We start from the raw sequence: 28000 nt of genomic DNA on the forward strand, positions 1-28000 counted from the left end.
CGCCTTTTATACAGGGGTGGTCACTGCCGGTACTGCAGTCGGAGACCAATTATTCTCTTAAAGGTACATACACAACACAAGTTGTTGTTGTACATTTAACAGAGAAAAACATCGTAAAGTGCTGCACAGAGCTTTGCCAGCATCACCCACATCAGGAGCACAATGTTAAAAAAAAGAGCCATCTCAGTCCAGCCCAATCAATAAGGCAGGCAGTCCCTCAGAACTGAGGATGACTTGCTTCCACATTAAAAAATGAATTCTCAGGTGACTGATGAGTCCAATGTGGGACCTACAGTCTCTGTCACAGGTGGGGCAGACGGTGGGTGGGGTGCTTGGGTTGACGTGTGCTCGGGTTGATGTGTGCTCCTTCCACTGCCTGCGCTTGGCTTCCGCTTGCTCCCGGCGAAGAGACTCGATGTGTTCGGCGCCTTCCCGGATGCTTCTCCAGGAGATTGGAGAAACCAATCAATAAACCCAACAGGTTGCAACACTACTGATACAACAGATTGTACATGATCAGCAATACTTAACAGAAAAGTTTATCAAAAAGTGACAACAAAGTGTTTTGACCAGTAGTGACACAATTTGGCTCTAAAATAGAACAATTCCCAAAATAGTTGTTAAAACTAGCGTCAGTGGAGTGGTAATAATGCAAGCTATGAAAGTGGAAGGCTGCCCGCAGTTCCCTGCTATAAAGTTATTCTCTGTCTCATGCTCTGACACCGGATGTTTTCTGGAGACGAGGTGAAAGTTCGTCATGGTTTCTCACTATCAGGTGACGGTGAGCAGCAGTAAAGCCGTCTGCTGACCGAGGCTTGGCTGCGATAACATGAGCAAAGCGGCCGCGCTGGTCTGCGGGGACGAGGCGGCGAGCGAATGCGGTTCCATCGGACTGGAGTTCGCGTATGGCGGAGAAGCCGAGTGTGACATCGTGGATGGAGACCCCGACGACGGAGCTGCACCTGATGAAGGTACGAAAAATGCAATCACCCAACTGATCGCGTGTGAGGAACCCAGTACTGTTAGCCCAACTCATGTACTCACTGGGTTCATCGCCATAGTAATGCAATTAACTGGATCAGTAAATTCAATCATTTAATATCGAGCATGCACTGTGCTCCAATTAGCTAGTTTGTCTCTGTCTTTGTAGGTTTAAACATTTATTTATATAGTAAGAACTTTGTTTCCAGCCCTCTGGATCCTTACCCCCAAATGACCATTCTTCATGCATGAGCCTGTACATCATGTATGGACAGGCTTTTTGATCATGACAATGGAGGTTAATCATAGCCAAGTCTGTCCTCTGCCAATGTCCTCTTGACACTTTTCAGCAGGGTAGTGACCAGGGGCAGGAACTTGCCTGAATTTTCCATTCCCTACCATGGAAACATGGAGTCCAGTTGTACAGTCTGCACTGGCTGAGATTAACTGATCCTGCACAGACTAAGGACCCAGTATATTTGCTCCTGGTTTCTCCGGATGTTCAGTGGGTAAATGCACTGTGGTTTAGAGTTATACAGATCAGGGATGAACGAGGTTTGATTCCTAGTTGGTGCTAAGCTAGCTGCGGATCTCAGCGGGGGTGATGATGGAGCACTACAGTTGACCCCTGTGTCTTTAGGCGAGGGAGGGGAAAATCAGCCAGGGTTTCTGCTCTTGACTGCCATCTCATGACCTTTGCTGCAAAGTGCACACGTGTTAATGTCAGATGAGCAAAACATCAACTTGCATTTATATAGCGCCTTTAACGTAGTAAAAAGACCCAAGGTGCTTCACAGGAGTGTTCTCAAACAACATTTGACACCGAGCCACGTATGTTAGGACAGGTGACGGGTAGGTTTTAAGGAACTTCTTAAAGCAGGATAGCGAGGCGGAGAGGGTTTAGGGAGGGAATTCCATAGCTTAGGGCCCAGGCAGCTGAAGGCACGGCCGGCAATGGTGGATCGATGAACGTCAGGGATGCGCAAGCAGCCAGAATTGGAGGAGCACAGAGATCTCGGAGGGTTGTTGGGCGGGAGGAGATGACAGAAATATGTAGGGATGAGGCCATCGAAGGATTTGAAATCAAGGCTGAGAATTTTAAAGTGAAGACGTTGCCGGACCAGGAGCCAGTGTAGGTCAGCGAGCACAGTGGTGATGGGTGAACGGGACTTGGTGCGACTTAGAATACAGGCAGCAGAGTTTTGGATGAGCTCACGTTTATGGAGGGTGCGAGGTGTGAGGCCGACCAGGAGAACATTGGAATAGTTAACCTGGCTAAGCCTTTAGTTAAATAGCCTGCCGATGTTCATGGTCTAGCCTTGCATAAGACGAAGGGGTGCCTGAGTGAAGTCCTGGACGTCATGGCCTTCAAGAGAGCCAGAGAGAGAAAACTGGGCTTAAAGATTCTCTGCTCCTGATTCTACTGTCACCATCAGCATAGTTCATGTCATAACAGATTCTTCTTACAAACCTCCCATTTCTAACTGAAGATTTCTCTGGTCCCAACTGAAGTTCCATTGTAACCTGTAGAAGAGCTAAAACCTTTAAGACAAGCCTGTAACCATTGTCACTTAGTCAACTCTTGGAAGGTGTATTAACTGGGTTTGTTTCCAATCATAGTTTGATTGTGAGCTTGGAGTATATTTACTCTACCTTTTTTAGTTTTTGCAAAGAACAAACAAAATACTGAACACAGCATTTTGATTGGAAGGAATTTACATGTAATGAGTTTGCACATTCTTATTTAAGTGGGTTGCTGAAAGTGAGGAAAATAAAACACTTGCCAGAATATCCCATATGTTTATTTTGAAGTACACGATTTAAGAATCTTATGATATCCCTGTTCATATAAGCAATAAACAACAACTTCTGGAAAAGTCTCTGGATTATAACACGAAAGATTGTAATATTTGGCTTAAATTGTGTTCAAATTCAGATCTAAAAAGATGCAGTATTATCCCTATAATATCTGTAGAGACATTCTGGCTAGAATACAAATAATCTATACTGGAATGGGGAGCAGAGAGTTAACATTTAATGTAATGAGTGAGTTTAACTCACAGTCCCCGCAGCAGAATAAAACCTGCACTTTCATATTCTGTAGCCGTTTTCTGTGGTGAAGAATCTCTAATGGGCAGAGGCTTTGATAGGTGAAAAAATCTTGCCATTTTCCACTAGTAATATCTTGTATAATAGTTTTGTATTTTGTGAAGATTCCGAACAGTACACAACCACCAACATTTTTTTTTTAAACAGTGAAAACATTTTGAGGTATTTTTATTGTCATCTTTCTGCACACTTTAGGGCTGAATACATTAATATTTTGGAGTTTAATTCTTATTAATTCACCCCTCATCTCCTAAAGGTGCTGACTTATGCTGGTGTGTGGCTCCATGGGCAATGGATACCCTCTGGTACCTCTCCCAAGTGGCCATTCCTCATGTTTGAGTTTAAATAATGAGTATCAGCAGCCTACTTGACCATGGGGACCACAGCAGAGCCCAACCCATTCAACGTCCCCATCGTGGCCCAGATTTTGCAGTAAGAATAACGGTGAGGCGTCACCGTTATTATGGAGTAAATCGGACAGCAACTTCTGGTGCCCGCACGTGTGCGGTTAAACGCCGAAATCGGGAAGTTGCTGTCTAGTGTGGCCCTGCTCCTCCACTAGCTTCGCTTTCAAGAGACTCGGCATTCAAGTACATGAAGGGTGTGAAGTTGCAGTACTTGCCCACTAGATGCCCACTAAACACGTCAGAAAAAGTTGGTACTTGTCCATTCAAGTGTAAGTGAATTTTTAACGGCGAGATAAATCTTAATTACTGCCAAAAAACTTCTCTGGCACTGAAACTTAACTTTAATAGTGTGGAGTCTGATTCCTTCAGATTTTAATTATTGTTGGAGATTTAACAAAAAATAAATAATTTTCTAAAACTTTTTTTCTGTCTCTTTTATCTCTTTCTCTTAATCCCATCTTTCTTTCCCTCTATTTTGCTTTCTGTACGTGATTTGGCATTGAATTAAATATTCTAACTTACTGGTTTAGACTGCGTGTCTCAGTAAGGATTCTCCAATCTAATTACTTAAGGAGACACACAGTTGCTTACCCTGTTCATGCATGTCCCAGATCCCCTATAGAGGGAGCTGCTCTGTTTTGGATTTCTAATCACTGCAAGTTCCAGTGCAAAAGCCCATAGCAAGTCTGTGGGCAAGTGTAAGTGTAATGAACGTATTCTTTCCCACAGGAGCGAGAGCCTAGCTGATTGTTTGCCTTTCCCCACCCCAGGGCTGAAATAATGGCCCAGAAATTCGGGTCGGGGGCTTCCCGCGGGTGCAAGCCTACCTAGCGCGCCGGCCGTTGAGCTGTGGGCCCGCGTGGGATTCCAATCCTGGGCCTGCTCCAACTGCCGGTGCGCAGTGCTTGCGTATCCCAGGGGCGCAGTTAGTTCGATGTGTCCCTTGGGATCACGTGGGCCATGGAGAGCCAATGGCAGCAGGGAATGCTTCATTCATAAAATTGACAGGAAGAGCTGTCAAACCTATAAGCCCCAAAACATCACTAAAACTTCAAATAATTTTTTTTTTAAATTAAATTTTTTAAATAACTATAAATTACATAAAATAACTATTTTAAACTAATTTAAATTTTTGAAAAAATTAATTACATTTTCTAACGGGGCTAAAAATAAACTTACCTTTCTTTAAAGTATTTGAAAATAATAAACCTGTGGAAAAAATGTTTTAATTTTAATTAATTCACCACTTACCTTGTTAAAAGCAGGCCTTGCGCCTGCTTTTTACATGTGTAACTCTTGGAGACTTACCCTCCCGGAGAAACCTGGAAAAAAAAACGTAAGTTCCATGCGCACGCGCTGCCTCTCCAGCGTATGCGTTCGACCTCTGAACCCCTTCCTTTAAGGGAACGGATGTTCCGGTTTCCCACGCATGCGCGTGCATGCATGAAACCGGCACTTCCGTTGGGCCTACGGGTGAGTACCCCATGCGTACTCACCCGTGGAGACCCGAATTTCTGGGCCATTCCTTGTTTAATTTTTGATAATTTTTTTTTTTTTAGTTATGCACTTCAACGATGACTACTGCACAGAGGTCAAACCCAGGATCCTGCTTATGGGACTGAGAAGAAGCGGCAAGTCTTCCATCCAGAAAGTAGTCTTCCACAAAATGTCGCCTAATGAGACGCTCTTCCTAGAAAGTACCAACAAAATCTGCCGGGATGATATCTCCAACAGCTCTTTTGTTAATTTTCAGATCTGGGATTTCCCCGGGCAGATTGATTTTTTTGACCCAACATTTGACTATGAGATGATCTTCAGAGGGACTGGGGCCTTGATATTTGTGATTGACTCGCAGGTAAAGCACTCTGAACTCCAGATTTAGACGTCACAGATGATTTTATTCTAAGTATAAACTGATGGTACTTTCTATCCAACATCTTAAATACCACGGGAGATTTCAGTAGACGTCACACACGGAAGATTTCTTCCACCGTAAATGGTTGGAATTAGTCCCAGTTACCAGTTTGTAAATAGGATTAGATTCTTGAGACACCTGAAGGTGGGTTCTGATGGGGTAAGTGCCATTATAAGCACACAATGAATGCCTTTGCTTCAGAACTTTCATTGTTCTGCATTCAAGCTGCTGTGAAATCCAGACAATCAGACAGACAATAACTGAAAAATAAATGAAAGCATTTAATTAAAAATACAAGGAATTGTTGTATATAATCCAGTGACATTAGTGAATTTAAAGGAGTGGCTTTGCATAATTCAAAGCTACTTTGGAGTTCATTGAAAAAATGTCACTCCATCTTTGGTCATTTTTAACGTTGTTGCTGTTTTATTTTTCCTGCTATTTAATCACGTATTTTTCAAACCATAATAATGCAACTCCACTGTATACAAAATTGGTTACAGGGGACTTGGTGAGGAAAAACTTTGGCACAGTGTTGTTGTAAATTGTCATTTCTCCTCTAGGAGTTGGTTTTGAATCCAGCCAGGACTGATGAGATGGACGTTTCCCTTCTTTACCTGTAAGGGTTCCAGTTAAAGTGAGATTGGGCAGTCCATAGCACTAAAGCTGTCTGTAATTTGCATAAATATGCACAAATTGGCACAAAATTAACAAACACACTTGGAAAGGCCATGAAGATGTTTGGTGTGGGAAATTGGGGAAAAAAAATAGTAGTTCTGAGGTTTGCATGAAAACAAATGCTGAGGGCACATTGGTCAAGTGTACGTGGTAGCAAGTTCCACATTCTCGTCACTTTCTGAATGAATACGCTTATCCTGAATTTCTTATTGGATTTATGAGTAACTATCTTATATTTATGGCCTCTAGCTTTGGACTGCCCCACAGGTCAAACAGCTTTTCTACGTCTACCCTATCGAACCCCTTCATAATTTTAAACACCTCTAACAGATCACCTCTGTCTTCACTTTTCTAGAGAAAAGAGCCCCGGTCTGTTCTGTTTTTCCTGATAGTTGTCCCCTCTCAGTTCGAGTATAATCCTTGTAAATCTTTTTTGCGCTTTCTCCAGTGCTTCTATAGCCTTTTTGTAATATTGAGACCAGATCTATGCATAGTACTCCAAGCGTGGTCTAACCAAGGTTCTTATAAAAGTTTAACACAACTTCTCTGCTTGTGAATTCTATTCCTCTAGAAATGAATCCCAGAGCTTTGTTTGCACTTTTTATGGCTTTGTTAACCTGCATTGCTACTTTTAATGATTTGTGTATCTGTACCTAGATCCCTTTGCGCCTCTAACCCACTTAGACTCTCAATTAGCTTCAGCATCTCTGGGCTAAGGAGAAGAGGAATCAATCAGCATTTCTTTTCTTAATCACTGTATAGTAAACCCTGCTAGAAAATGTGTGTGTGTGTATGTCAAGTAAGGACAGGATTGAAATTGGTTATGATGCCTTCACAGTCAAGTAGCCTACTGTCCCCACTTTCAATGACGATAACTTGCATTTATTTATATAGCGCCTTTAGCGTAGTAAAACGTCCCAAAGGAGTTCACAGACGTGTTCTCAAACAAAATTTGACACGAGTCACATAAGGAGATATTAGGACAAATGATTAAAGCTTGGTCAAAGTTTTAAGGAGTGTCTTAAAGGAGGAGAGAGAGGTTTAGGGAGCGAATTCCAGAGCTTAGGGCTTAGGCAGTTGAAGGCACGGCCGTCAATGGTGGAGTGAGGAGTGCAGATATCTGACGGTTGTCGGGCTGGAGAAGGTTACAGAGAGAGGGAGGGGCAGGGCCATGGAGAGATTTGAAAACTGGTTCATGCATGGAGGATGGTCAGTGGGCTGAGTATTGAAGGGGGTTGAGCACTTGTGGAACTGTACCCCAGCATAAGTCAGTGGCTTCTGCAAGGTACGGGAGAAAGTTTGGAGAAAATATAGGTCCAGAATGAAGGTCATGTCACTCTGTGTTTGTTACACTGACATTAGGTATCTAGAATGGTAAAGTATTCCATTTTTGAACATCGGCATATTTTACCTTCAAGAACAGGAAAAAGGGTTGGGGATTCACTGGCTTCTAGTTATTATTTGAGGGAATTAAAATCAACAATTGTACAAATCTCTTTTGGATACAAATCTCTTTTGGATAAGAAAGATTTAAATTATTAAATTTAAATTATATCCACAATTATTTTAGTTCATATATATGATCCTTAAAAAAACACTTGTCCAGCATTTATTGTTTATCACACTTACTTCCTCACTTTCACCGTCGCTCTTTGTTGATTGGCTCAAAGTAAAGCAGCAGCATTGTACTGCGTAGTATTCTGCTTCTGTCGTATTAAAATAGTGTATCATCTGGCTTAGGGAAACCTCCAAGCAATGGACGCTGCTCATAGAAGGGGACAGGCTAATCCCTAATGTCAGAGGACTGGGTTATGAGGAAAGGTTAGAAACAATGGATCTCCTTATCCTTGAAAGGAGGAAAATCAGAGAGGACCTTATAGAGGTATGTAAAAATGAAGCGGAATAGAGAATCTTGAGCATTATTCCAGGTTAAACCATAGCTGTGAGAGAAGGTGTAAACTAATAACAGGCATTCTCAGACCTGATATTGGCAAACATTTCTTCCTACAAAGAATGATTTATCTGGAATAGTTGCCTGTGTGGAGGCAATTAAGAGGTAATTAGATGTTGTGATGAGGGGATCGTAGGTTTCTATGGAAAGTTGAGCTAGAATACATCTCTCATCTGTACCTTTCTTTGTGACTTATTGTGATCAATGCCACTGACGATCAGCTAGAATAATTGATGTGTTGTGCCTGTAGTGACCATTTATAATTTTTTTCCTTTGAATGTCTTTTCCTTTGAATGTCTATCAATTTTCTTGTTACTCATTGGTTAAGTCTTTGTATTTTACTTTCTAATTGGTTATTTGCTAATTTCATATTCCATAAAACCTTCCCTGTCACACAAAAAGATTTACTGCCCAATCACATCACAGTTTAAAAAAAAAAAATCCAAACATATTGCAGCAAAAATAAAATTCTTTGTGATATAACCACCATCACAATTCCTCACCCATCCCACTACATACATCTAAGATAAACATTATCACATAATTAACACACACATTCCAATAATCCCCCCCCCCCCACTCCCACTCATATTCACAGGCTCATTACCTCCTCCATGGCCAGTTAATAACATTTAATAACAAGAAAGAATAGGGAAAAGGGTGTAGATAGCGCCAGTTGAAGAAAAAGTTGACCCAGAATCTTAATTCTCATTCATCACAAACTTACCAATAAACATCCAGTCACTCCAGCATTTCTCCCTGCATGCAAAATCCACAGTCTTGACTCCAGGTATATTCTCTCCTGCTCAGACAGAACCACGCCTTCCTACATCTCTGTACTCCAGGGACAATGCCTCAGGTCTGTCACAAAGAACATAAGAACATAAGAAATAGGAGCAGGAATAGGCCACTTGGCCCCTCGAGCCTGCTCCACCATTCAATAAGATCATGGCTGATCTTGGGCTCAAAGCCAATTCCCTGCCCGCTCCCCATAACCCTTCACTCCCTTATCTTGCAAAAATCTGTCTATTTCCACTTTAAATGTATTTAATGACCCAGCCTCCACAGCTCTCTGGGGCAGAGAATTCCACAGATTTACGACCCTCTGAGAGAAGAAATTCCTCCTCATCTCAGTTCTAAAAGGGCGACCCTTTATTCTGAAACTATGCCCCCGAGTTCTAGATTTCCCCATGAGGGGAAACATCCTCTCTGCATCTACCCTGTCGAGCCCCCTCAGTATCTTATATGTTTCGATAAGATCACCTCTCATTCTTCTAAATTCCAATGAGTATAGGCCCAGCCTGCTCAACCTTTCCTCATAAGTCAACCCCCTCATCTCTGGAATTAATTTAGTGAATCGTCTCTGAACTGCCTCCAATGCAAGTATATCCTTCCTTAAATAAGGAGACCAAAACTGTACACAGTACTCCAGGTGTGGTCTCACCAATACCCTATACAGTTGTAGCAGGACTTCCCTGCTTTTATACTCCAACCCCCTTAAAATAAAGGCCAACATTCCATTTGCCTTTTTGATTACTTGCTGTACCTGCATGTTAACTTTTTGTGTTTCATGCACAAGGACCCCCAGATCCCTCTGAACTGTAGCATTTTGTAATCTCTCTCCATTTAAATAATAATTTGCTGCTAAAGTGGATAACCTCGCATTTTCCCACATTATACTCCATCTGCCAAATGTTTGCCCACTCACTTAGCCTATCTAAGAATGCATACACGCTCACCAAAGGAGTTATCACCACATGTTGATAACTCCGATACTGTGTGTGTCTATCCTTTCACCTGTGGAAGTATTCGGATTGGACAGCTTTGTTTTTAGCTTGTACTTTTTGGTGAATTTTTGTGCAGATCAGTGTTTGTGATGATAGATGTCAAGAATGAAGCACTATACTATTTTGGTAAGGGATCGAACCGAGGACCTTTCTGGTCTGAATGGCTCAGTAGTTCACTAACTCTTAGCTATCAGGGAAGCTAAGAAGAGAAGACTCATTTGTTCCGGATCAGTAGACTATTTTCCTTTTAATGCTACTGGTTATAAATTTCCTGCAGATCTGCTTTTTAATAATGCATTAAAAAAAATCTCTTAATAGAGTTCTAATAAAACTATAGAAAGTAATCAGATTGGCACAATTTTGTTTTTAATTTGCAAATGCATGTGTGTGGACATCAGGCTAGACAGGATTAAGGTCAGGTGAGAAGGCCCTCTCCACCCCATAGTGAAACAGCCTGCCAACACTAACTTCCTGGACTCTCTCATGATTAATGGCCACTTGGATGAGGTACTGGAGAAAGAAACCATTCCTCAACAAGGACTCAATGAAAATGGGAGAGGGATGGCAGAAAATTGGTGCGAAGAAAAAAAAATCACATTGTTAGAAAGAATAATGGGTAATCTTTCTTTTGAGGGACAAAAATCTTTTGAATATTTTTCAACATTAGCACTGATGAGTGGGGCAACTGGGTTAGAGGAGCTATTGGCCGTGTGTGACAGAGATTAAATTAACATCAGTAGTTTAACATTAGCAGTTTCCTCGGAGATCTTCAGAAATTGCATTGTTTCAACTGTTAATTCACCTTCACCACCCCCACTCATATTGCCAGGCTCATTACCTCCTCCATGGCCATTTAATAACATTTTAAGAACAAGAATGAATCGGGAAAAGGGTGTAGATAGCTCCAGTTGAAGAAAAAAATGACCCAGAATATTAATTCTCTCTTATCCCTAAGTACATAGAATCATTGAATGGTTACACCACAGTAGGAGGCCGTTTGGCCCGTTGAGCCTGTGCCGGCTCTCTGCAAGAGCACTTCAGCCAGTCCCAATCCTCCACCCTTTCTCCATAGCCCTGCAATGTTTTTTCCTTCAGGTACTTCTCTAATTCCCTTTTGAAAGCTACGATTGAATCTGCCTCCACCACCCTTTCAGGCAGTGCATTCCAGATCATAACCACTCGCTGCGTAAAGAAGTTTTTCCTCATGTCGCCTTTGGATCTTCTTCCAACTACCTTAAATCTGTGTCCTCTAGTTCTAGACCCTTCCGCCGATGGGAACAGTTTCTCTCTCTACTTTGTCTAGACCCCTAATGATTTTGAACACCTCTATCAAATCTTCTCTCAACCTTCTCTGCCCTAAGGAGAACGACCCCAGCCTTTCCAGTCTATCCATGTAACTGAAGTCTCTCATCCCTGGAACCATTCTTGTAAATCTTTTCTGTACCCTTTCTGAGGCCTTCACATCCTTCCAAAAGTGCGGTGCCCAGAATTGGACACAATTCTCCAGTTGTGGCCGCACCAGTGTTTTATAAAGGTTCATCATAACTTCCTTGCTCTTGTACTCTATGCCGCTATTTATAAAGCCCAGGATCCCGTATGCATTTTTAACCACTTTCTCAACCTAGCCTACCATGATTTGTGCACATATACCCCCAGGTCTCTCTGTTCCTGCACCCCCTTTAGGATTGTACCCTTTAGTTTATATTGCCTCTCCTCATTCTTCTTACCAAAATGTATCACTTCACACTTTTCTACGTTAAACTTCATCTATCCTCCTCGCTGTTCACTATACTTCCAAGTTTTGTGTCATCTGCAAATTTTGAAATAGTGCCCTGTACACCTAAGTCCAAATCGTTAATATATATCAAGAAAAGCAGTGGTCCTAGTACCGGCCCCTGGGGAACACCACTGTATACCTTCCTCCAGGCTGAAAAACAACCGTTCATCACTACTCTCTGTTTCCTGTCACTTAGTCAATTTTGTATCCACGCTGCCACTATCCCTTTTATTCCATGGGCTTCAACTTTGCTGGCAAGCCTATTATGTGGCACTTTTAACGCCTTTTGGAAGTCCATGTACACCATATCAACCGCATTGCCCTCATCAACCCTCTCTGTTACCTCATCAAAAAACTCGATCAAGTTAGTTAAGTATTAACATACAGTATTATGAATATTAAACTTTTTTTTTGTCTAATGAAACCTAGGATGATTACATGGAGGCTTTGGCCAGACTGCATCTCACAGTGTCCAGGGCACACAAAGTAAACGAAGAGATCAATTTTGAAGTTTTCATTCATAAAGTAGATGGTTTATCTGATGACCATAAGATAGAAACACAACGAGATATCCACCAACGAGCAAATGATGACCTTGCAGATGCTGGCTTGGAAAAAATTCACCTCAGGTGAGAATCTTGTGAAAATATACTTGCTGGTTTTGAATACTGAATGCCCTCTGTAGCTATGATAAAGCATTTGTAACTCTACATACATCCCGGGCAAAAGATGATGACTTATCTAGTACTGTACTGCTCATGTGTCACCATTTCAAACCCTACACATGTTGTCTATCTTGCATATAATGAACACCAGCTTCCCATTGCCAAACATTCATTCAGTGCAGGTTTGTGTGAAATTAAAGAATAATCATCAGATATTAGAATATAATCCTTTGGTACCTTGTGTAACTGGTACAGATTTCATTGTAGTGCTCTGAACAGAGGAACCTTTTGCTTCTGTCAGACTGGACTGTATTTGATGTACATCACAAAAAAGGCCAGGAAACATACTCCATCTGTAATCAGCAAAATGTATCACTCAGTGCAGGAGGAGAGGTATGCATCCATTAGTGAATGAATGTAATCAGCTCCTAGGAATTAAATGTAACTGCAAACTGACCCCTCCTTCTACCTCACACTATATGTACAGATCTGGGTTCTTCTAAAGAAGGCAGAGGACAGAGATTATAGAGCGGGTACAGAGCACTCTTTCAAGAGCTGCTTCATATTAGGACACTGAATGAGAATCTGTCATTGCTTGATTTAAAGGGGTGCTTCCTTACTCTGGATGAGGATTTGGAACTTTCTGACATCTGCTATTTGTGTTGTGCGAAATGTCTGAGGCTGAAAATGCAGTATCAGACAAAAGTCAAAGTCATTCTTACCTATGGAAATAAAGGTCCCAAATTGTAGGATAACACTGCTCATATATAACATAAATTGCAAATCAGTTCATTATATGTAAGAGCTGTACCATTGAGATCAACTAGACTTGAAAAGCTGCTCCCAATGTGGTCTCCTCTACATTGGGGAGACCAAACGCAGATTGGGTGACCGCTTTGCGGAACACCTCCGTTCAGTCCGTAAGGGGGACCCTGAGCTCCCGGTGGCCTGTCACTTTAATTCACCGCCCCATTCCCACTCAGACCTCACCGTCCTCGGCCTCTTGCATTGTTCCACGGAAGCTCAGCGTAAGCTCGAGGAACAGCACCTCATCTTTCGATTAGGCACTTTACAGTCCTCTGGACTCAACATAGAGTTCAACAATTTCAGATCATAACCTCGGCCCCTATCACATATATATATTTTCTCTCTTTTTTAATCCACACTTTCGTCTGGGCTTTTTTCTTCCCTCCCACATGGCAGCTGTCCTTCATTCTGCCAGGGCCATTCACACTTCATCCAGAGCCATCCTTTGTTCCTTGAATATCTCTTAATCTCTCCTGCTTTCTATCCTATCACTGACCTTCCCTTTTGTTCTTTCATCCCCTCCCCCTTTTCCCAGCCCCCACTTGCTTTAAAATCTATCCCTTTTCCTGCTTTTTTTCCAGTTCTGACGAAGGGTCTTTGACCTGAAACGTTAACTCCGTTTCTCTCTCCACGGATGCTGCCCTGGCCTGCTGAGTTTTTCCAGCGTTTTCTGTTGTTATTTTGAAAAGTTTAGTCTTCGGCTTGCAATGTCAGAGCAGTACAGCAGACACCACGGCCATTTTCTATCCCCCCGCTGGAAGCGTATAACCCACTGGCAGTGGAAATACTGCTGGGAGCCCACCAATCACGTGCTTGTGAACCTGGACCTGGAAGCTTCACTGGGGCCAGGGTAAAAAGAGGGCGATGCCCTTTACTAGGTGTCGCAAAATCATAAATGAGTTTATAAAGCTCTGCATGCCTTTAAATCACTACATGCCTGACATCCCTAATCGAACTGATTAAGCAAGAAACGGAAGACAAAACTAGAAGACATAGAAGTAGGCCATTCGGCCCCTCAAGCCTGCTCCGCCATTCAATGAGATCATGGCTGATCATCCAAGTTCAGTACCCTGTTCCTGCCTTCTCTCCATATCCCTTGATCCCTTTAGCCTTAAGAAATATATCCAACTCCTTCTTGAATGACTTATCTCAATGAGTTTTTAAAAGACAGACAAAGGAAGGGAGACAACAGCATTCCCCACTTGATGTCACCCCAGTGCATCCACTCTATCCTGTCTGCCTGAATTGGAAGATCTATGGCGGGGCCCTGTAAATTAAGATTAAGTAACTAAAATTTATTCAAGGCCTTCGTGTTCTCCACTATCCCCAACTCCAGGATATAACATTTATTATAACCATGTAGTGAAGAGAGAGAAATATGGAAAACTATGGAACATTTCTCAATTAATCCTTACATAAGAAACCATTTGCTTTGACCCTCTTGCAGTTTCTGGCTTTAGGAAGATGCCAGATGATATTATTGCAGATTGACAATGGGCTGTGAAAAATGACTTTCTGGTGGTAGGAGTTATTTCAGTATTCAGTAAAGTGAAAAATTGTCATCTAATTTCTTTTGTTCACCTTAGCGTTGAAATTCGCACTTAGCACTCCATAATTTAGATTTACAATAATTGTTCAATAAAAATAGCTGTGTTTCTTTCTACAGTTTCTATTTGACAAGTATTTATGACCATTCAATATTTGAAGCATTTAGCAAAGTGGTGCAGAAACTGATTCCTCAGCTTCCAACATTAGAGAATCTATTAAACATCTTCATCTCAGTAAGTTCTGTTTCTTAACTATTGCTGCTTATTATATTTGCAAAAATGTTTTGGTGTATTCTTAAAGGAGTGCTCTAGGATAAGTTCCTACAATCGTATCCTTTTGATCATATTAATTGGAAAAAGAACACCCTCTTATGTATGATTTGAAAGTGAAAAAACTACAACTGCGTCATTGCAGACCTCCCAATGGAGGCTGGAATCTCCACATTTTGAGGCTATCTGATGAAACACAAAGCTTCTTTACTTGGTCTCAGCTCCCACCACTCTACTGCTCCACTGAAAGCAATGGACCGCTGAGAAGGGAATTGCAGGGAGCCAATACTATGCAAAGAATCATCACGTTTGAATGCTTTGCTTCAGAAAAATGGTGGGCCCATCTCAGTTGGGGCATCCATCTGGTGCTGAGTTTAAACATTTTACAGAAATAATTACCTATTTAAAAAAAAAAAAAAAAATTAGGTTCTACTCGGCAGACAAGCTGGTTGATTTCCTGTGGTATTGCTTATGGATAGTCTGGGTTCTGAAGCACATTTGTGGTGTTCAGCCAACCTGATCTGTCTCTTTTAAGGCCTCTGTTTACTTACTTCCTACCATATGTGATCTAAATAGGTCATGAGCTCAAGCAGAGTTTATTGCTATTTGGTGAGGAAGTTTGCAGATTGTAAGGTTTTTGTAAATTTCTGTCTAAGTCAGGAAAAAAAAACAATGGCCCGGAATTTGCGGTGGGTAATAACAGCGAATGAACAGCGTTCGCTGTTGTTACCCCTCTGAAACTGACTGCAACTTCAGGATGTAGCGCATGCGCGTCCTAACGTGGAAATCCTGAAGTTGCGATCAGTCATTCACTGCTCTGACACTGGCTGCGCTGTGGCCCCACACCCACACCCGCCTCCCCCGCTCCCCATAGCCAGCAATCAGTATAATCTGTGAAATCAGGGAAACTGACAAAAACTTTGGCTCTTCCACGGTAATATTGCTGTTAAATACCTCATTAAAAGTTAGACCCTTTTGGATTAGGTGTAATTGGGGCTTCAACAGCGTATTGACTGCTAAACAAATGTTAATACCCTGAAAATTAATTTTAATTTTGTGGCGTGTCACATCTATCCATTTGAATAAAAATAAAACATTTTAAACTTTAAAACACATTTTAAAAAAAAAGTTTGTTCATCTTTATTCCAGGTTTACCTTTTCTCCATGTGAGAGCCCCAATCTTCGTTTTGCTCTCTGACATTTAAAAAAAGTTAGAATCAAAGGAGCTTACTCACTTCCTGGTTCTCTGTCTGTGAGAATTCTGCATTGTGATTGGCTGCTTAGACAGCTTGTTGACGTCACAGCAGCTGTGGGATTCCCACTAAGCTACGCTGATTTCAACCGCACGTCAGAAAAGCTGAACTTCTCGCCACAGAGATAGCAAAATCTCTTTGGGAAGCTCACTTCGGGGCCAGTGGCGAACGCCTTTGCTTCGCTGCTGGCCACAAATTACGGGCCCATGTTTTCCCCCCCATTTTTTTTTGACAGCTTGAAATGTGACATCTGGCCTTTAATAAAGGTCGCTATGATCATAAGCCTTTAATGGCTTGTACTAGGATATCTATTCCTATAAATTATCTAATGTTTTCATCCTCGCAAACACCGGATAAATTATGTGCTACAACTAAACTTCATTCTGTCTCCTCCTCGCTATAAAGGCTCTTAATTCTAGCCCTTTTTCAATTGAAGTCTGCTGGATCATTATTTGTGGTGCATTGCACGCTGTGTTTACTGCAGCCGTATCACCTTATAATAAATACGTGGCTCCTAGGATGTGTGTTGTAATGAATAAAGCTGAGTAACAACTGCAGAGGATATTGTAGATCTAGGGCTCACTTGATATGGAAAAAAAATAGGGAGAATTAAGGACAGAACAAATCATAATATTAATCAGGTAATATACTCCGTTTTATCTTGGTAAAACCATCTAAGTGATGCTGCTTTACAGTGCCCATAACAGCACACATTTGTGGAGGGATACAAGCATCTAGTTTCACTTACACTGCCCACTCACTTAATTGTCGATGGGGGCTGCAGAGCCCCACATGTATGTGCGTGAACATGTGCAAAAGGCACTGGTAACCAGCTTCTGACTAGCACTGAAACTTTTACTGATGATGAAATGGTAAGATCTTTTCATGTTTTCCCCCCCCATCCTGTTCTGAAGACTCTTGGTGCCCTCTGATATCTCATCCAAGTGTGCATAAGCCAAACAATGAATGTCGACAGGTTATTGGGCAAGCTTCAACCTGCCCTCCCCTGATAACGTGCACACTTTCTAATAGGGGGTCACCGGTTAGTGATCAGGAGTGGGAGCCTTGGCTGATTACCCTGCTCTCTGTCTACAAAGAAGATAATATTAGTGCCATCAACAACACCCCAGCTGATACCACATACTAACTGAGCCATTGGGGAAATTCTTTTCATTGTTGCAGTAGAGTGACAATATACCAGACTGGGCTATTTTCAGTTGAAAATGGTAAGTGAAGACTAACTTCATACCAGGAAAAACTGCAAATGTTGAAAATCTGAAATAAAAACAGAAAAGGGTGTACCTTGAAGCAGTGACATTGGTGGGTATAAAGGATGTTGGCTTCATACCAACCTAGTTTAGACTTCAAAACTGTGAAGCAAAACAATACAAAAACACCCACCTGGACTCCTTTGCAGTAGTGCTGAGCTACACCAACACACTGAAAATCGTGATGTAGCAGCACCGTCAACGGTGCAGTAGAAAGACAGTATAAGTAATTACAGATGGTCTGGGATGAATTATTAAGTTGCTGGAGTCCCTTGTAAATTTAGTGCTCATATTGTGCACTCTTGGATGCACCAATCATGCACGTATTTTGATCTCAAAAGTACCTGGGAGTGCACTAACGTTTATAATACATCCCTCACCATCAGTACCACATTTACGTCTTTGCCACTTTTACATTTGACAGCTTTTTGTTTATTACAGAATTCAGGAATTGAAAAAGCCTTCCTCTTTGATGTAGTCAGCAAAATCTACATTGCAACAGACAGTATGCCAGTAGACATGCAGACTTATGAACTCTGCTGTGACATGATAGATGTTGTTATTGACATATCCTGCATATACGGGTTAGTATCTGAACTTGTTACAAAGAGAAAGGTGTAACTTCTAGCATTGATTTTTCTGTTATGCTAGCACTGTGGCTTTTCATTAAAAAAAAAAATTAATACAGGAAACTTTCGATTAACCGGCCCCTAAATAACCGGAACGCTCTATCCACCGGCAAAATTCAGGAGTCGGTTCAGATAACTTTTTTTACTTTTATTACTTTTTTTACTCCATTTGTTGCTGTGCAAGGGTGTAGCTGAAGCTGTTGCTAAGCTACAGAGACGCTTGCAACTTGTGCCGATTTTGTTTTGAAGCTGGCAACAGGGTTTGTTGCTTTATACAGAGCTCTGAGCTCCGTATCTTTTAGTATAGCGTTCGGTTATCCGGAATTGTTGATGAACCGGCAAAACGTCGGTCCCGTCCGTGCCGGATACCAGAAAGTTTCCTGTATTGCTATCTTTTTTATTTATTTCCATCTGCCCTTTAAGTAGAAGAAAGACAGATTATCTTCTCCAAACACTCTGCCAATACCACTGTATAACTGACCACAAAGAGGTGCGTGGGAGAGGCTCATCATTACTCACTTCTACATTTTTGTTTATTTTTCGGGAAGTACCTCATACTGACAGCACAGCTAAATTTAGGAGTGCAATTGGCATAAACCCACATCCTACCAATCTGTCCTCTAATACATGAATGCATCAGTGCATCTGCGCAAACCCCATTATTAAAAGTTAGTTCCTCTTGAGCGCCCACTGTCTATACAATTTTCTTTATGTAGTACACGCTCTTTCTCTGTTCGGTCCACCTCTCTACATTGTAGTGTTAATTTAGCATACCCCAATTTACTGACTCAGTTGATCATATTTTCATTTACATGAACAAACATCAATGAGCAGTTAACTTCATATTAGTATAGTTTCCAAACAACCAGCAATCATTCTTCAATTCATAAAAACAAATGCATAAAACTGAAGATGCTGGAAATCTGAAATAAAATGAGAATACTCAGCAGGAAATACTCAGCAGGACAGGCAGCATCTGTGGAGAGAGAAACAGAGTTAACATCTCAGCTTGATGATCTTTCATCAGAACCCGAGTCATCAATTCATGTCTTGATTAGCTGTTATTTAAAAGTGTGTATTTGTTTGTTTAAAAGTCTTGTTTCCACATTCCGTACTAGGATTCTGAATTATTGTTCCATAGTTTCTGAGCATCTTCAAAAAGTGTACTAAATAAGATTGCCTATAGTCAAAAAGAGAAAAAAAATCAAAAGTGTGAAATGCATAGTGATGCACAACTTGGCCATTTTACACAAAGGTACTATGCAATAAATTGAAAAGCAAAACTACAGCTTTTAGGCTATAGGAAATGTTTTTCTTGTTATATGCTGGGGGAAACTCCAGAAGAACCTACTTCAGAGTCACTGTGCATTCAAGCCAACTTTCCTTATCAAAGCTCAGTTGTTATTGCCCACCGGAGTCAGATATAGTTTCACGTTCAGATATAGTTTCACGTTCAGATGTCCAGTAGAAAGCTGAGATCCCAACTGTACACTATATATAGAAGGGATCCAAGGTATCAAAATTGGACAAGTGTATGTAATAAAGATTGGGGTAGTTTTATTCTTCTTCGGATATAACAAAAACATTTACTGAATACTACATTATATTCTATTTACAAAGCAAGCTATAGACATCCAGATTTTAATACACAGATTTTTTTCACTACTTTCACTCTGAGTTAGAGGGTTGTGGGTTCAAGTCCCACTCCAGAGACTTGAGCACAAAAATCTAGGCTGACACTTCAGTGCAGTACTGGAGGAGTGCTGCACTGTTGGTGGTGCCGTCTTTTGAATGAGACCTTAAACTGAGGCCCCATCTGCTCTCTCAGGTGGACATTTCAAGGAGAGCAGGGGCGTTCTCCCGGTGTCCTGGCCAATATTAATCCCTCAATCAACATCACTAAAACAGATTATCTGGTCATTATCACATTGTTGTTTGTGGGAGCTTGCTGTGCGCAAATTGGCTGCCGCGTTTCCTATATTACAACAGTTTAAAAAAAAAAGTGCTTAATTGGCTTTGAAGCGCTTTGGGACATCCTGAGGTAATGAAAGGCGCCATATAAATGCAAGTCTTTCTGTGGTACTATTGCACACTGCAATTTCACCCACTTTGGATATAGGACTATATTTTTCTCCTTGTGTAAAATTAAACACAGAAGTCTTAATAAACTCTCACTGCTTTTTATACTGACAGTTTATTAAACATTTTTCTTTAACTTCACAAACAAAGGAAAATATATTCTACAGTTTTAATGGAATTCATATTTTGGAAAGTTCAATGACAAATACTGTTGTCTAAATTAACCTGACTAAACAGATTTTTAAAAAAAAAAGAAAAAACATTCAGTGAATGAATTGTAAATTTTGCCAGAACTTGCATATAGCTGGATGCTACCAGAAAACAAATACAAACCTCACGATTGAAATGTTGTCTTTGTCCAGGGGAAAACTGGAATCTGCTGATGTTCCTGAATTACTGTATCTGGTAACGATGAACGACTCAAACCTTCGCCATCAGCAAATTATCAATGGGCTCAAATCATCATTTAATTTGATTTTGTGAGACATGCAGTCCAACAGATCAGGATATTTACACTGATATTAGACAAATACATTATGCCCATTATTATTTTTAAATTGTTAGGTTTTTAGCAATGTCAGAACCTAAATAAGGAACAATTTATGGAACATATTTTTTTTATTTGTTCAGATTTCTTTTTAAAAGGCTGTTACATTTTTGGATTTTTACGCTAGACATTCTTTGGGTGCAGGGTGACTAGCTACTCCTGTAAGCAGGCCCCATGTCCCCTATGAACCAGAGTGAGTTTTTAACCTGTCCAATATCTCGGTAAATGTAATCGATCCTAGGGATAAAACAGAACCTTTATCGGTCTGCTCTGACTTGTGTATCACATGGTGCCTTGTGATCATCTCCTCCTTTCTAGGGGGAAGAAGATAGCTGTAGCAGACCATGGATTGGGCAATAAACCAACAATTGTACATTTATTTTAACATTAAATGGGGAAGCCAAGAGCACTCAATACAACACTGTTTACAGTAACTATAAACTTTTACTAATCCCCTTGAAGTGTCAAATTAAAGAAGCTTTGTTGCTGCACAAACCCACAAAACACAGTCACTCACTTCACATGTGGTGAAACACTACCGCAAAAGCCTGTTATTAGCTTCGTAATTACCTTTGATAGCCTCAGCCTGACTGGTGCTGGGTGAAAGTTACCAGATATAAACTCATAACTTATAGCTCCGGGATCCAGGGCTGTCCATGAAATAGATTGCAGGGAACAATAGCCCTGACCCTCTCTCAAACTTGACTCAAGTTTTTCATTCAGACTTGGTCATCAGTCACAGAATGTCAGTTACATCGGATGAAATATATGTGATTGCAGGACATTATCACTTTGTCCAGCTAGTCACTAGAGGCATTACTAAACAGAATGACACTATATTGGCTCTGCACTCAACAGGTATTAGCATATTTAAACCCCCTTTTGTTCAACAGGAACAAACCCCATAGACACATATTAATGGTCTCGGCATAAAAGACTGTAATATATATTCCCTGCAGCTTGATGGGTCGGCCAACAGCACCTGACTTGAACCCTGTGTATACTGTAACTAGCAAAGACAAACCCAATAAATAATCCATCATAGACAAAAATGCTTCATTTTTATCATAAAGGCTTCCCAAGGAATTGGGTAGCAGAGTGGATAAGAACCCTCTTTACCTTTAGGGACCTGGATTTGAATCCTACAATTAAACATTCGGAAGACAAAAATCCATTTTCTTTGGCCCTTGCCACAAACCTCTGACTCTGTGGAGTCTATATATTGTGGTGCACAAGGCAGTGCAGTTGTTTGGAACAGGCTGGATGGACCAGAGGGTCCTTTCCTCTCCACCATTGTTAGTATGTATCCTAACCCACACCAAGTCCAGCTGACCCATCACCCCTGTGCTTGATGACCTACATTGGGTCGGTCCACCAACACCTCACATTAAAAATTCTCATCCTCGTGTTCAAATTCCTCCATGGCCTTGCCCTCCCTATCGCTACAACATCCTCCAGCCCTCCCACGAACTCTTTGCTCTTCCAACTCTGGCCCTGTGCATCCCCTGCTCTCTTCAACCCACCATAGACCCTATCTTCAGGCACCTAGACCCTAAGCTGTAGAATTCCCTCCCTAAACTTCTCCACCTCTCTTTCCCTCCTGCTTTAAGACCCTACTTAAAGCCTACCTCTTTGACCAAGCTTTTAGTCACCCATCCTAATATCTCAGACTGAACCGGACTGCTCTCAACCTCAGCATCCCATTAACCCTGAGCTGAGCTTCAGATCCTATATCTTCGTGTCAATTTTTGTCTGATGCCGCTCCTGTGATGGGATGAAAGTCTCTCTCTCTGCTCCTCTCTTTCTCTTTCTGAAATTCCTACTGATGAAAATTTTAAGCAGAAATAAATCAGCTTGAGTAGAAACAGGTTTTTAAAATTTTGTATTCATGTTGGCCTTTGCATTAAAATTATGGACTGGAGGAACTTCATCCCCCCCTGTGGCTGGCTGGCTGTAATTGACCTGATGCTGACGCACCGCCTGAAAGGGGAAAATATTCCCTTCTCCTATAATTACATTCCTTACTTTGAGCACTAATAATTAGGAACATAGGAACAGGAGAAGGCCATTCATTCCCTTGAGCCTGTTCCGTCATTCAGTTAGATCAATCCCATTTACCAGCCTTTTGATCCCTATCCCTTGATACCCTTACCTAATAAAGATCTGTTGATCTCAGTCTGGAAAATTGCACTTGACCCCCAGCATCCGCAGGTTTTTGGGGGGAGAGTACCAGATTTCCACTACCATTTGAGTGGAAAAAGTACTTCCTGATTTTGCTCCTGAATGGCCTGGGATGTGAGCGTCGCTGGCAAGGCCAGCATTTATTGCCCATCCCTAATTACCCTTGAGAAAGTGGTGGTGAGCCGCCGCCTTGAACCGCTGCAGTTCATGTGGTGAAGGTACACCCACAGTGCTGTTAGGGAGGGAGTTCCAGGATTTTGACCCAGTATCTAACCTATTGCATTTAAAAAAATCATTTTAAACACCTCAATTAGATCACCCCTCAACCATCTAAATTCAGGGGAGTACAAGTCAAGTTTATGCAACCTGTCCTCAATTTAACCCTTAACCCTAGTATCATTCTGGTGAATCTGCTCTGTACCTCTTCCACGGCCAATATATCGTTCCAAGGTGCAGTGCCCAGATGACTCCCTTTCATCAGTTCATATTTCGCCAAGTCCTCAGTCACTCTGTCCCTGATAGATTCCAGTAATGTCCCCACAACTGGTGTTAAACTAACAGGTCTGTAGTTTCCTGGTTTCTCCCCAAACACCCCCCCCCCCCCTTTACATAAATAATGTGGCAATTGTAATTTTCCAATCCAATCCTGACTCTCGTGAGCTTCAGAAAATTATGACTGGCACATTTGCAATTTCCCCACCTGTTTCTTTTAATACCCTAGGGTGGAAATTGCCTTAAAAAAATCCAAAAGACTGTACAAACTATGCAAAGTGTCTGTTTACAAATTGCTATGTTGAATGTATACGTAGAATTTTTTTCTCTTAAGGGTATGAGCATTTCTCCTATTCCCTAGAATTGCCAAGCACCATCTGCTGCCAGACGCGCGGGTGACCTGCTCTCAGACCTCTGCCTTCACTGTTGTGAATTGAGGATGGTTCCCTTGCAGAGTTTTTTTTATCCCTTTATCCTCCACTCCGTACTTCCCATAGTGACACAGCTTAGATCAGCGACTAGGTGGTATGTGGAGTTGTGGACACGTCTTGCCACTCTGTTACATGGCACGTTAGTGCTCTAAGACATTGCCCCATAGCACTGCTAGCTATATCTGGCACAAATCAAGCTGTATCCATAGCTTTCTTCAGTACTGCTTAGCTCATGGTTACTCATTCGCTTTTTGTTAATGGTATATATTTCAGGTTAACATTTACAAGTTAAAAGAACAAGTTATATGCACAAGAGTTTTTTATTACCTTCAAAGCTATAGTATTTGACTAAAAAAAAAATCTTGAGTTCAACTCTCAGTCTCGCCTCACATTCACATTTTGCCTAGCTAACAGAAGGGAACTTTGGCTAAATGGTTTAAAGGAGGGAGGCAAAGTCATCAATGACCTCTTTAAGCACTATCTAAATAAGTCTTGTGGAGCCCATGTCCAATGGCTCAGTGGGTAGATGCATTGTGTGGTGTGGTGCTGAACCTTACAGATCAGGAAGGTGTCCGCCTTGATCGTGGGCTGTACTAAATTAGCTGGTCGCATTCCAGAGTAGCAGTGGGACCACTGCAAATGGTCCCCAAGCTAGAAAGGAGAGACATCAGCTGAGGTAACTGCTCCTGTGACTCCTGCTAGAAAAGTAAGTGTGGAGGTGAAGGGATAGGACTGGGCTCAGCTGTGATTCCCTCCCCCCGCCCCATTCCTCAGTGAAAAGTTCTTGTCAACACTCACTATCTGAACTCAATTGCAAAGTGGCCATTTACGCAAGGTATCAGCGGGCTGCCGGTGCCAGGAGGTGCAACGCCGAATGGGTCGCTGTCTTCAGGAAGGCAGAGGAGAAAACTGGAGGGAAAGAAATGGCATGTCTCATTGCAAATTAACAAAGCAAATCTGTGGAGGTGGCTGAATTGGTCAGTCCTGCTTTCCTAAACGAAGGAGAGGAGAAACATGTTTTCCATAGTTTGAAATGGCACTCCGTTGTTAACATAGCTTGTGCTCCACTTTTCCAGGCTTCGAGAATTTGGTGGAGGAAGTACATATGACAAAGAATCCGTGGCAATCATAAAACTGAACAACACAACAGTTCTGTATCTAAAAGAGGTGACAAAATTCCTTGGTCTAGTTTGTTTTCTTAGGGAAGAAAGTTTTGAGCGCAAAGGTAATTTTTGCCTATTTTGTCATAACATCACTCTCCATCATAAATATGTTTAGTTAGTACATTACTTGCAAAAACTACTGTATCAAATTCCCTGCACATGTACTCAAAATGGACAGATGTTTTTATTTTTCTCGACCACTGTTCCCTCAATACAGGATATCACTATATAACTTAATCTTTGATTTTCGTTTGCCCCAAACTGGAAAGACCCCTACGAATTGCTCAATGGCACATTCAAGATCAGCAAATAACCAACCATCTGTGGAATTACTAATGTGAACCCACATCCTACCATTTCATGGGCACTTACCATTTGAGTTTGAACATGCTGAAGTACCCTGTTAATGCAATCCCTTTAATTTAAGGCAACCATTCCAAAAAAAAGTTTTTTTAAGCCGCATGCTGTCCTTATTAGTTTTTAACGTATCTTCTTCAGTCCCCCTTTTTGGAGCATTCTGCTATGGTAACACTTTATCTAGTAGTCCAGCTAAGAACTGGCACAATTCACTGCAAAAGTAATAGGCAGAATTCATAACCTTATGGTAATAAAAAAACATGGAATTAGGAAGGCCATTTGGACCTTTAAGATTTCTCCTTCCACAAGGCACCCACAATCCATTCTATCAAGAGTTTTACCTCAATCAGATGAGTACAGTAATGTAGTGCTTATGGTACTGGAGTAGCAAGCTAGAAGGTGCGAGTTCAAATCCAATGTTATGACTTTTAATTCAATAAATCTGGTCTGGTACCAGGAACCTGTCAACCCTACCTAGTCTGCACTACCTGTGACTCCAGTCTCGTATGACATGGTTGACTTTTAATATCCTCTGAAGTGGTCTGGCATATTTAAAAAGGCTCGCTGACATCTTCGCAGTGCACCTGGGGATGGGCAATAAATACAGACTTGGTAGTGTCGTCCACATCTTCAGATTAAAAAAAGTCCCTTGTTTAATTTCCTGAGTTCTGCAAAATTTCTTGCTGATCCTACAATAACTGTCTTCCGTTTTTTTTCACAGATGATATAATCATGATCACAGCAACACATAAACCTTTGTGTTTAAAGGAAAATTTAATCATTTCTGTCTGTACTTTTCCCTATGACCTTCAATTCAGTTTGTAACCGATATTTATTGCATTTGCTGGGTGTCTGTTCTACATATCCATGATTCTGGGGGGAAACAAACTCTAGATTTGTTTGAGGCTTGTTTTATTTTGGTACTTGTGCTCTCTAGTTCTGCTCTCACAGACCAAGTTAAATGTTCATCCATTTAAGAAGCAGGCTTGCCAACGTTGCTGAGCCTGAACAAAATACATTGGGGGAAAAGTTCGGTGGTGCCCCCTTTCACAGAATCACTCTTTAATAGTTGCTTTGTTCCAGGCGTGAACTGTCTGTTGTTCACTGTGGGTGGCAATACCTGATCTAGCAAAAACTGTTGAAAGCTCAGGAATTCCAGCATGCAGCCCTTGGCACTGACTCTGCTCCCAGCCTGGAGCAACAGTGTAGGTTAGGAGCTGGAGCTGGGACTGGCAAGATCTCTTGAAGTGGCAAATCTGGTGTTGCAGCATAACTTCATACTACAACTACTGATTTGGCATACCAAAGCGAAAAACATGTACACATTTGCGTACAGTGAAAACACTTGCTTATGGTGTACTCGAAGAGACTGTTCAGAATCACAGAAACCCCACAGTGCAGATAGAGGCCATTTCGGCCCATCGAGCCTGCACCGACACATATCCCACCCGATCACCCCGAAAAAGTTGGCGCCCCTGCGGCGTAAATTCAGTGGTAGCGCCCCAAGCAGGAGACGGGGCGCTACTGGAAGTACGCCCCCTCCTTCCTGGGGCGCTACAAGTGAATATCGCGGCGCTACGTGCAACAGCACCATGCGTGTTGGAATGTTGCGCCGCAGTATTGCAGGCCTCTCTCCCCTGATTAAAGGGGAGGGGCCTAGCGCTGCGCGCACCGGGGCTCTGCTGGACCATCGGGGAGCGGGGTGCTGGGAAAACAGCCCGCACTGTGCTGGGCTGAGCGATCGCGGCCGGCACCCTGCATAAAAAAGGGGAAGGGGGCAGGTGCTGGCAGGCAGTCAGAAAAAAATGGCCGCCCGACACCTACCCTTTAAATTGTGCTGCCGCGGCTGCAAAAACACCACCCTGTCCCTGTCGGACATAACGTCCGGCGATGGGTCAGGGTGCACAACTGAAGTTTGCGGCCGGGGCGCTGCGCACGGTGATGACGTCATTGCAGGAGGCGAAGCACCGTGGGGCGCTACTGGCAACTGCCGCCGCTAACCTGCTGAATTTCGCGGGAGGCGTTAGTGGTGCCGCGCCTGAGCGCTAGGGACTTTGCGCCCCCCGGGGCGCTAACGGGCGGCACAAAGCAACCCAATTTTTCCCCCCTTGGCTTCTCATCAAAAACCACAAACCACTGGGGGGACTAATATGAATGTACTTTTTACCTTATTTGGCTGCAATTGTTGCCTTTTTGATATTTACAGGATTTCATTTTCTTTTTCTTTTTCACACTACAGGTTTGATAGACTACAATTTTCATTGTTTCCGCAAAGCTATTCATGAGATTTTTGAGGTTCGCACAATCATGCAGAGGTGCCGTAAACAGCAAAGAGAACTGCAGAGAAGCAAGATGAGAAGTCCCAATGGCACACCCAGACTTTTGTCGTAAAGACCACTACATTCAAGGTGTTTCTGCTAGCGCGTTCAGTGATGCTAAGTAGCTATACTGTGATACCAATGCACTGACATGCATGAAGTTAATGCTCAGGATATTAATACTGATAGAGAAATTGCTCTAAAGCAAGCACTTTGTAAAAGATATCTTTTTCTTTAGCACATGCTGAAAATCAGTATTTATCAGATGTAACTTCTATGTATTACAAAATCCATTTCTAACAGCAAAGGAATGGAATGGGTATCTTTTGCTGGCCTGCTGAAGTTGTAGCAGTTTATTTTAAAACAAATTAAATCCAGTTTAATATGC

General features: G+C 41.9%; 1 protein-coding gene across 2 annotated transcripts; it reads left to right on the forward strand.

Annotated features, from left to right (window-relative positions):
• The first annotated feature begins 722 nt into the window (after positions 1 to 722).
• Positions 723 to 28000, forward strand: LOC147112871 (ras-related GTP-binding protein D-like). Of its 2 annotated transcripts, none has more exons than XM_085997635.1 (7): positions 723 to 971; positions 5057 to 5352; positions 12035 to 12234; positions 14744 to 14858; positions 17857 to 17999; positions 24851 to 24941; positions 27534 to 27624. In XM_085997635.1, the coding sequence occupies exons 1-7, from the start codon at positions 830 to 832 to the stop codon at positions 27537 to 27539; spliced, it is 993 nt and encodes a 330-aa protein (XP_085853761.1). In that variant the 5' UTR covers positions 723 to 829; the 3' UTR covers positions 27540 to 27624. The 2 variants fall into 2 exon arrangements, with proteins under 2 accessions (XP_085853761.1, XP_085853760.1); XM_085997634.1 differs by having other exon boundaries at positions 724 to 971; positions 24851 to 24999; positions 27534 to 28000.

The sequence above is a fragment of the Somniosus microcephalus genome, chromosome 9 (genome assembly GCF_052327205.1).
Source record: "Somniosus microcephalus isolate GS21.2 chromosome 9, FLI_Smic_1.0, whole genome shotgun sequence".
Taxonomy (NCBI): Eukaryota; Metazoa; Chordata; class Chondrichthyes; order Squaliformes; family Somniosidae; genus Somniosus; species Somniosus microcephalus.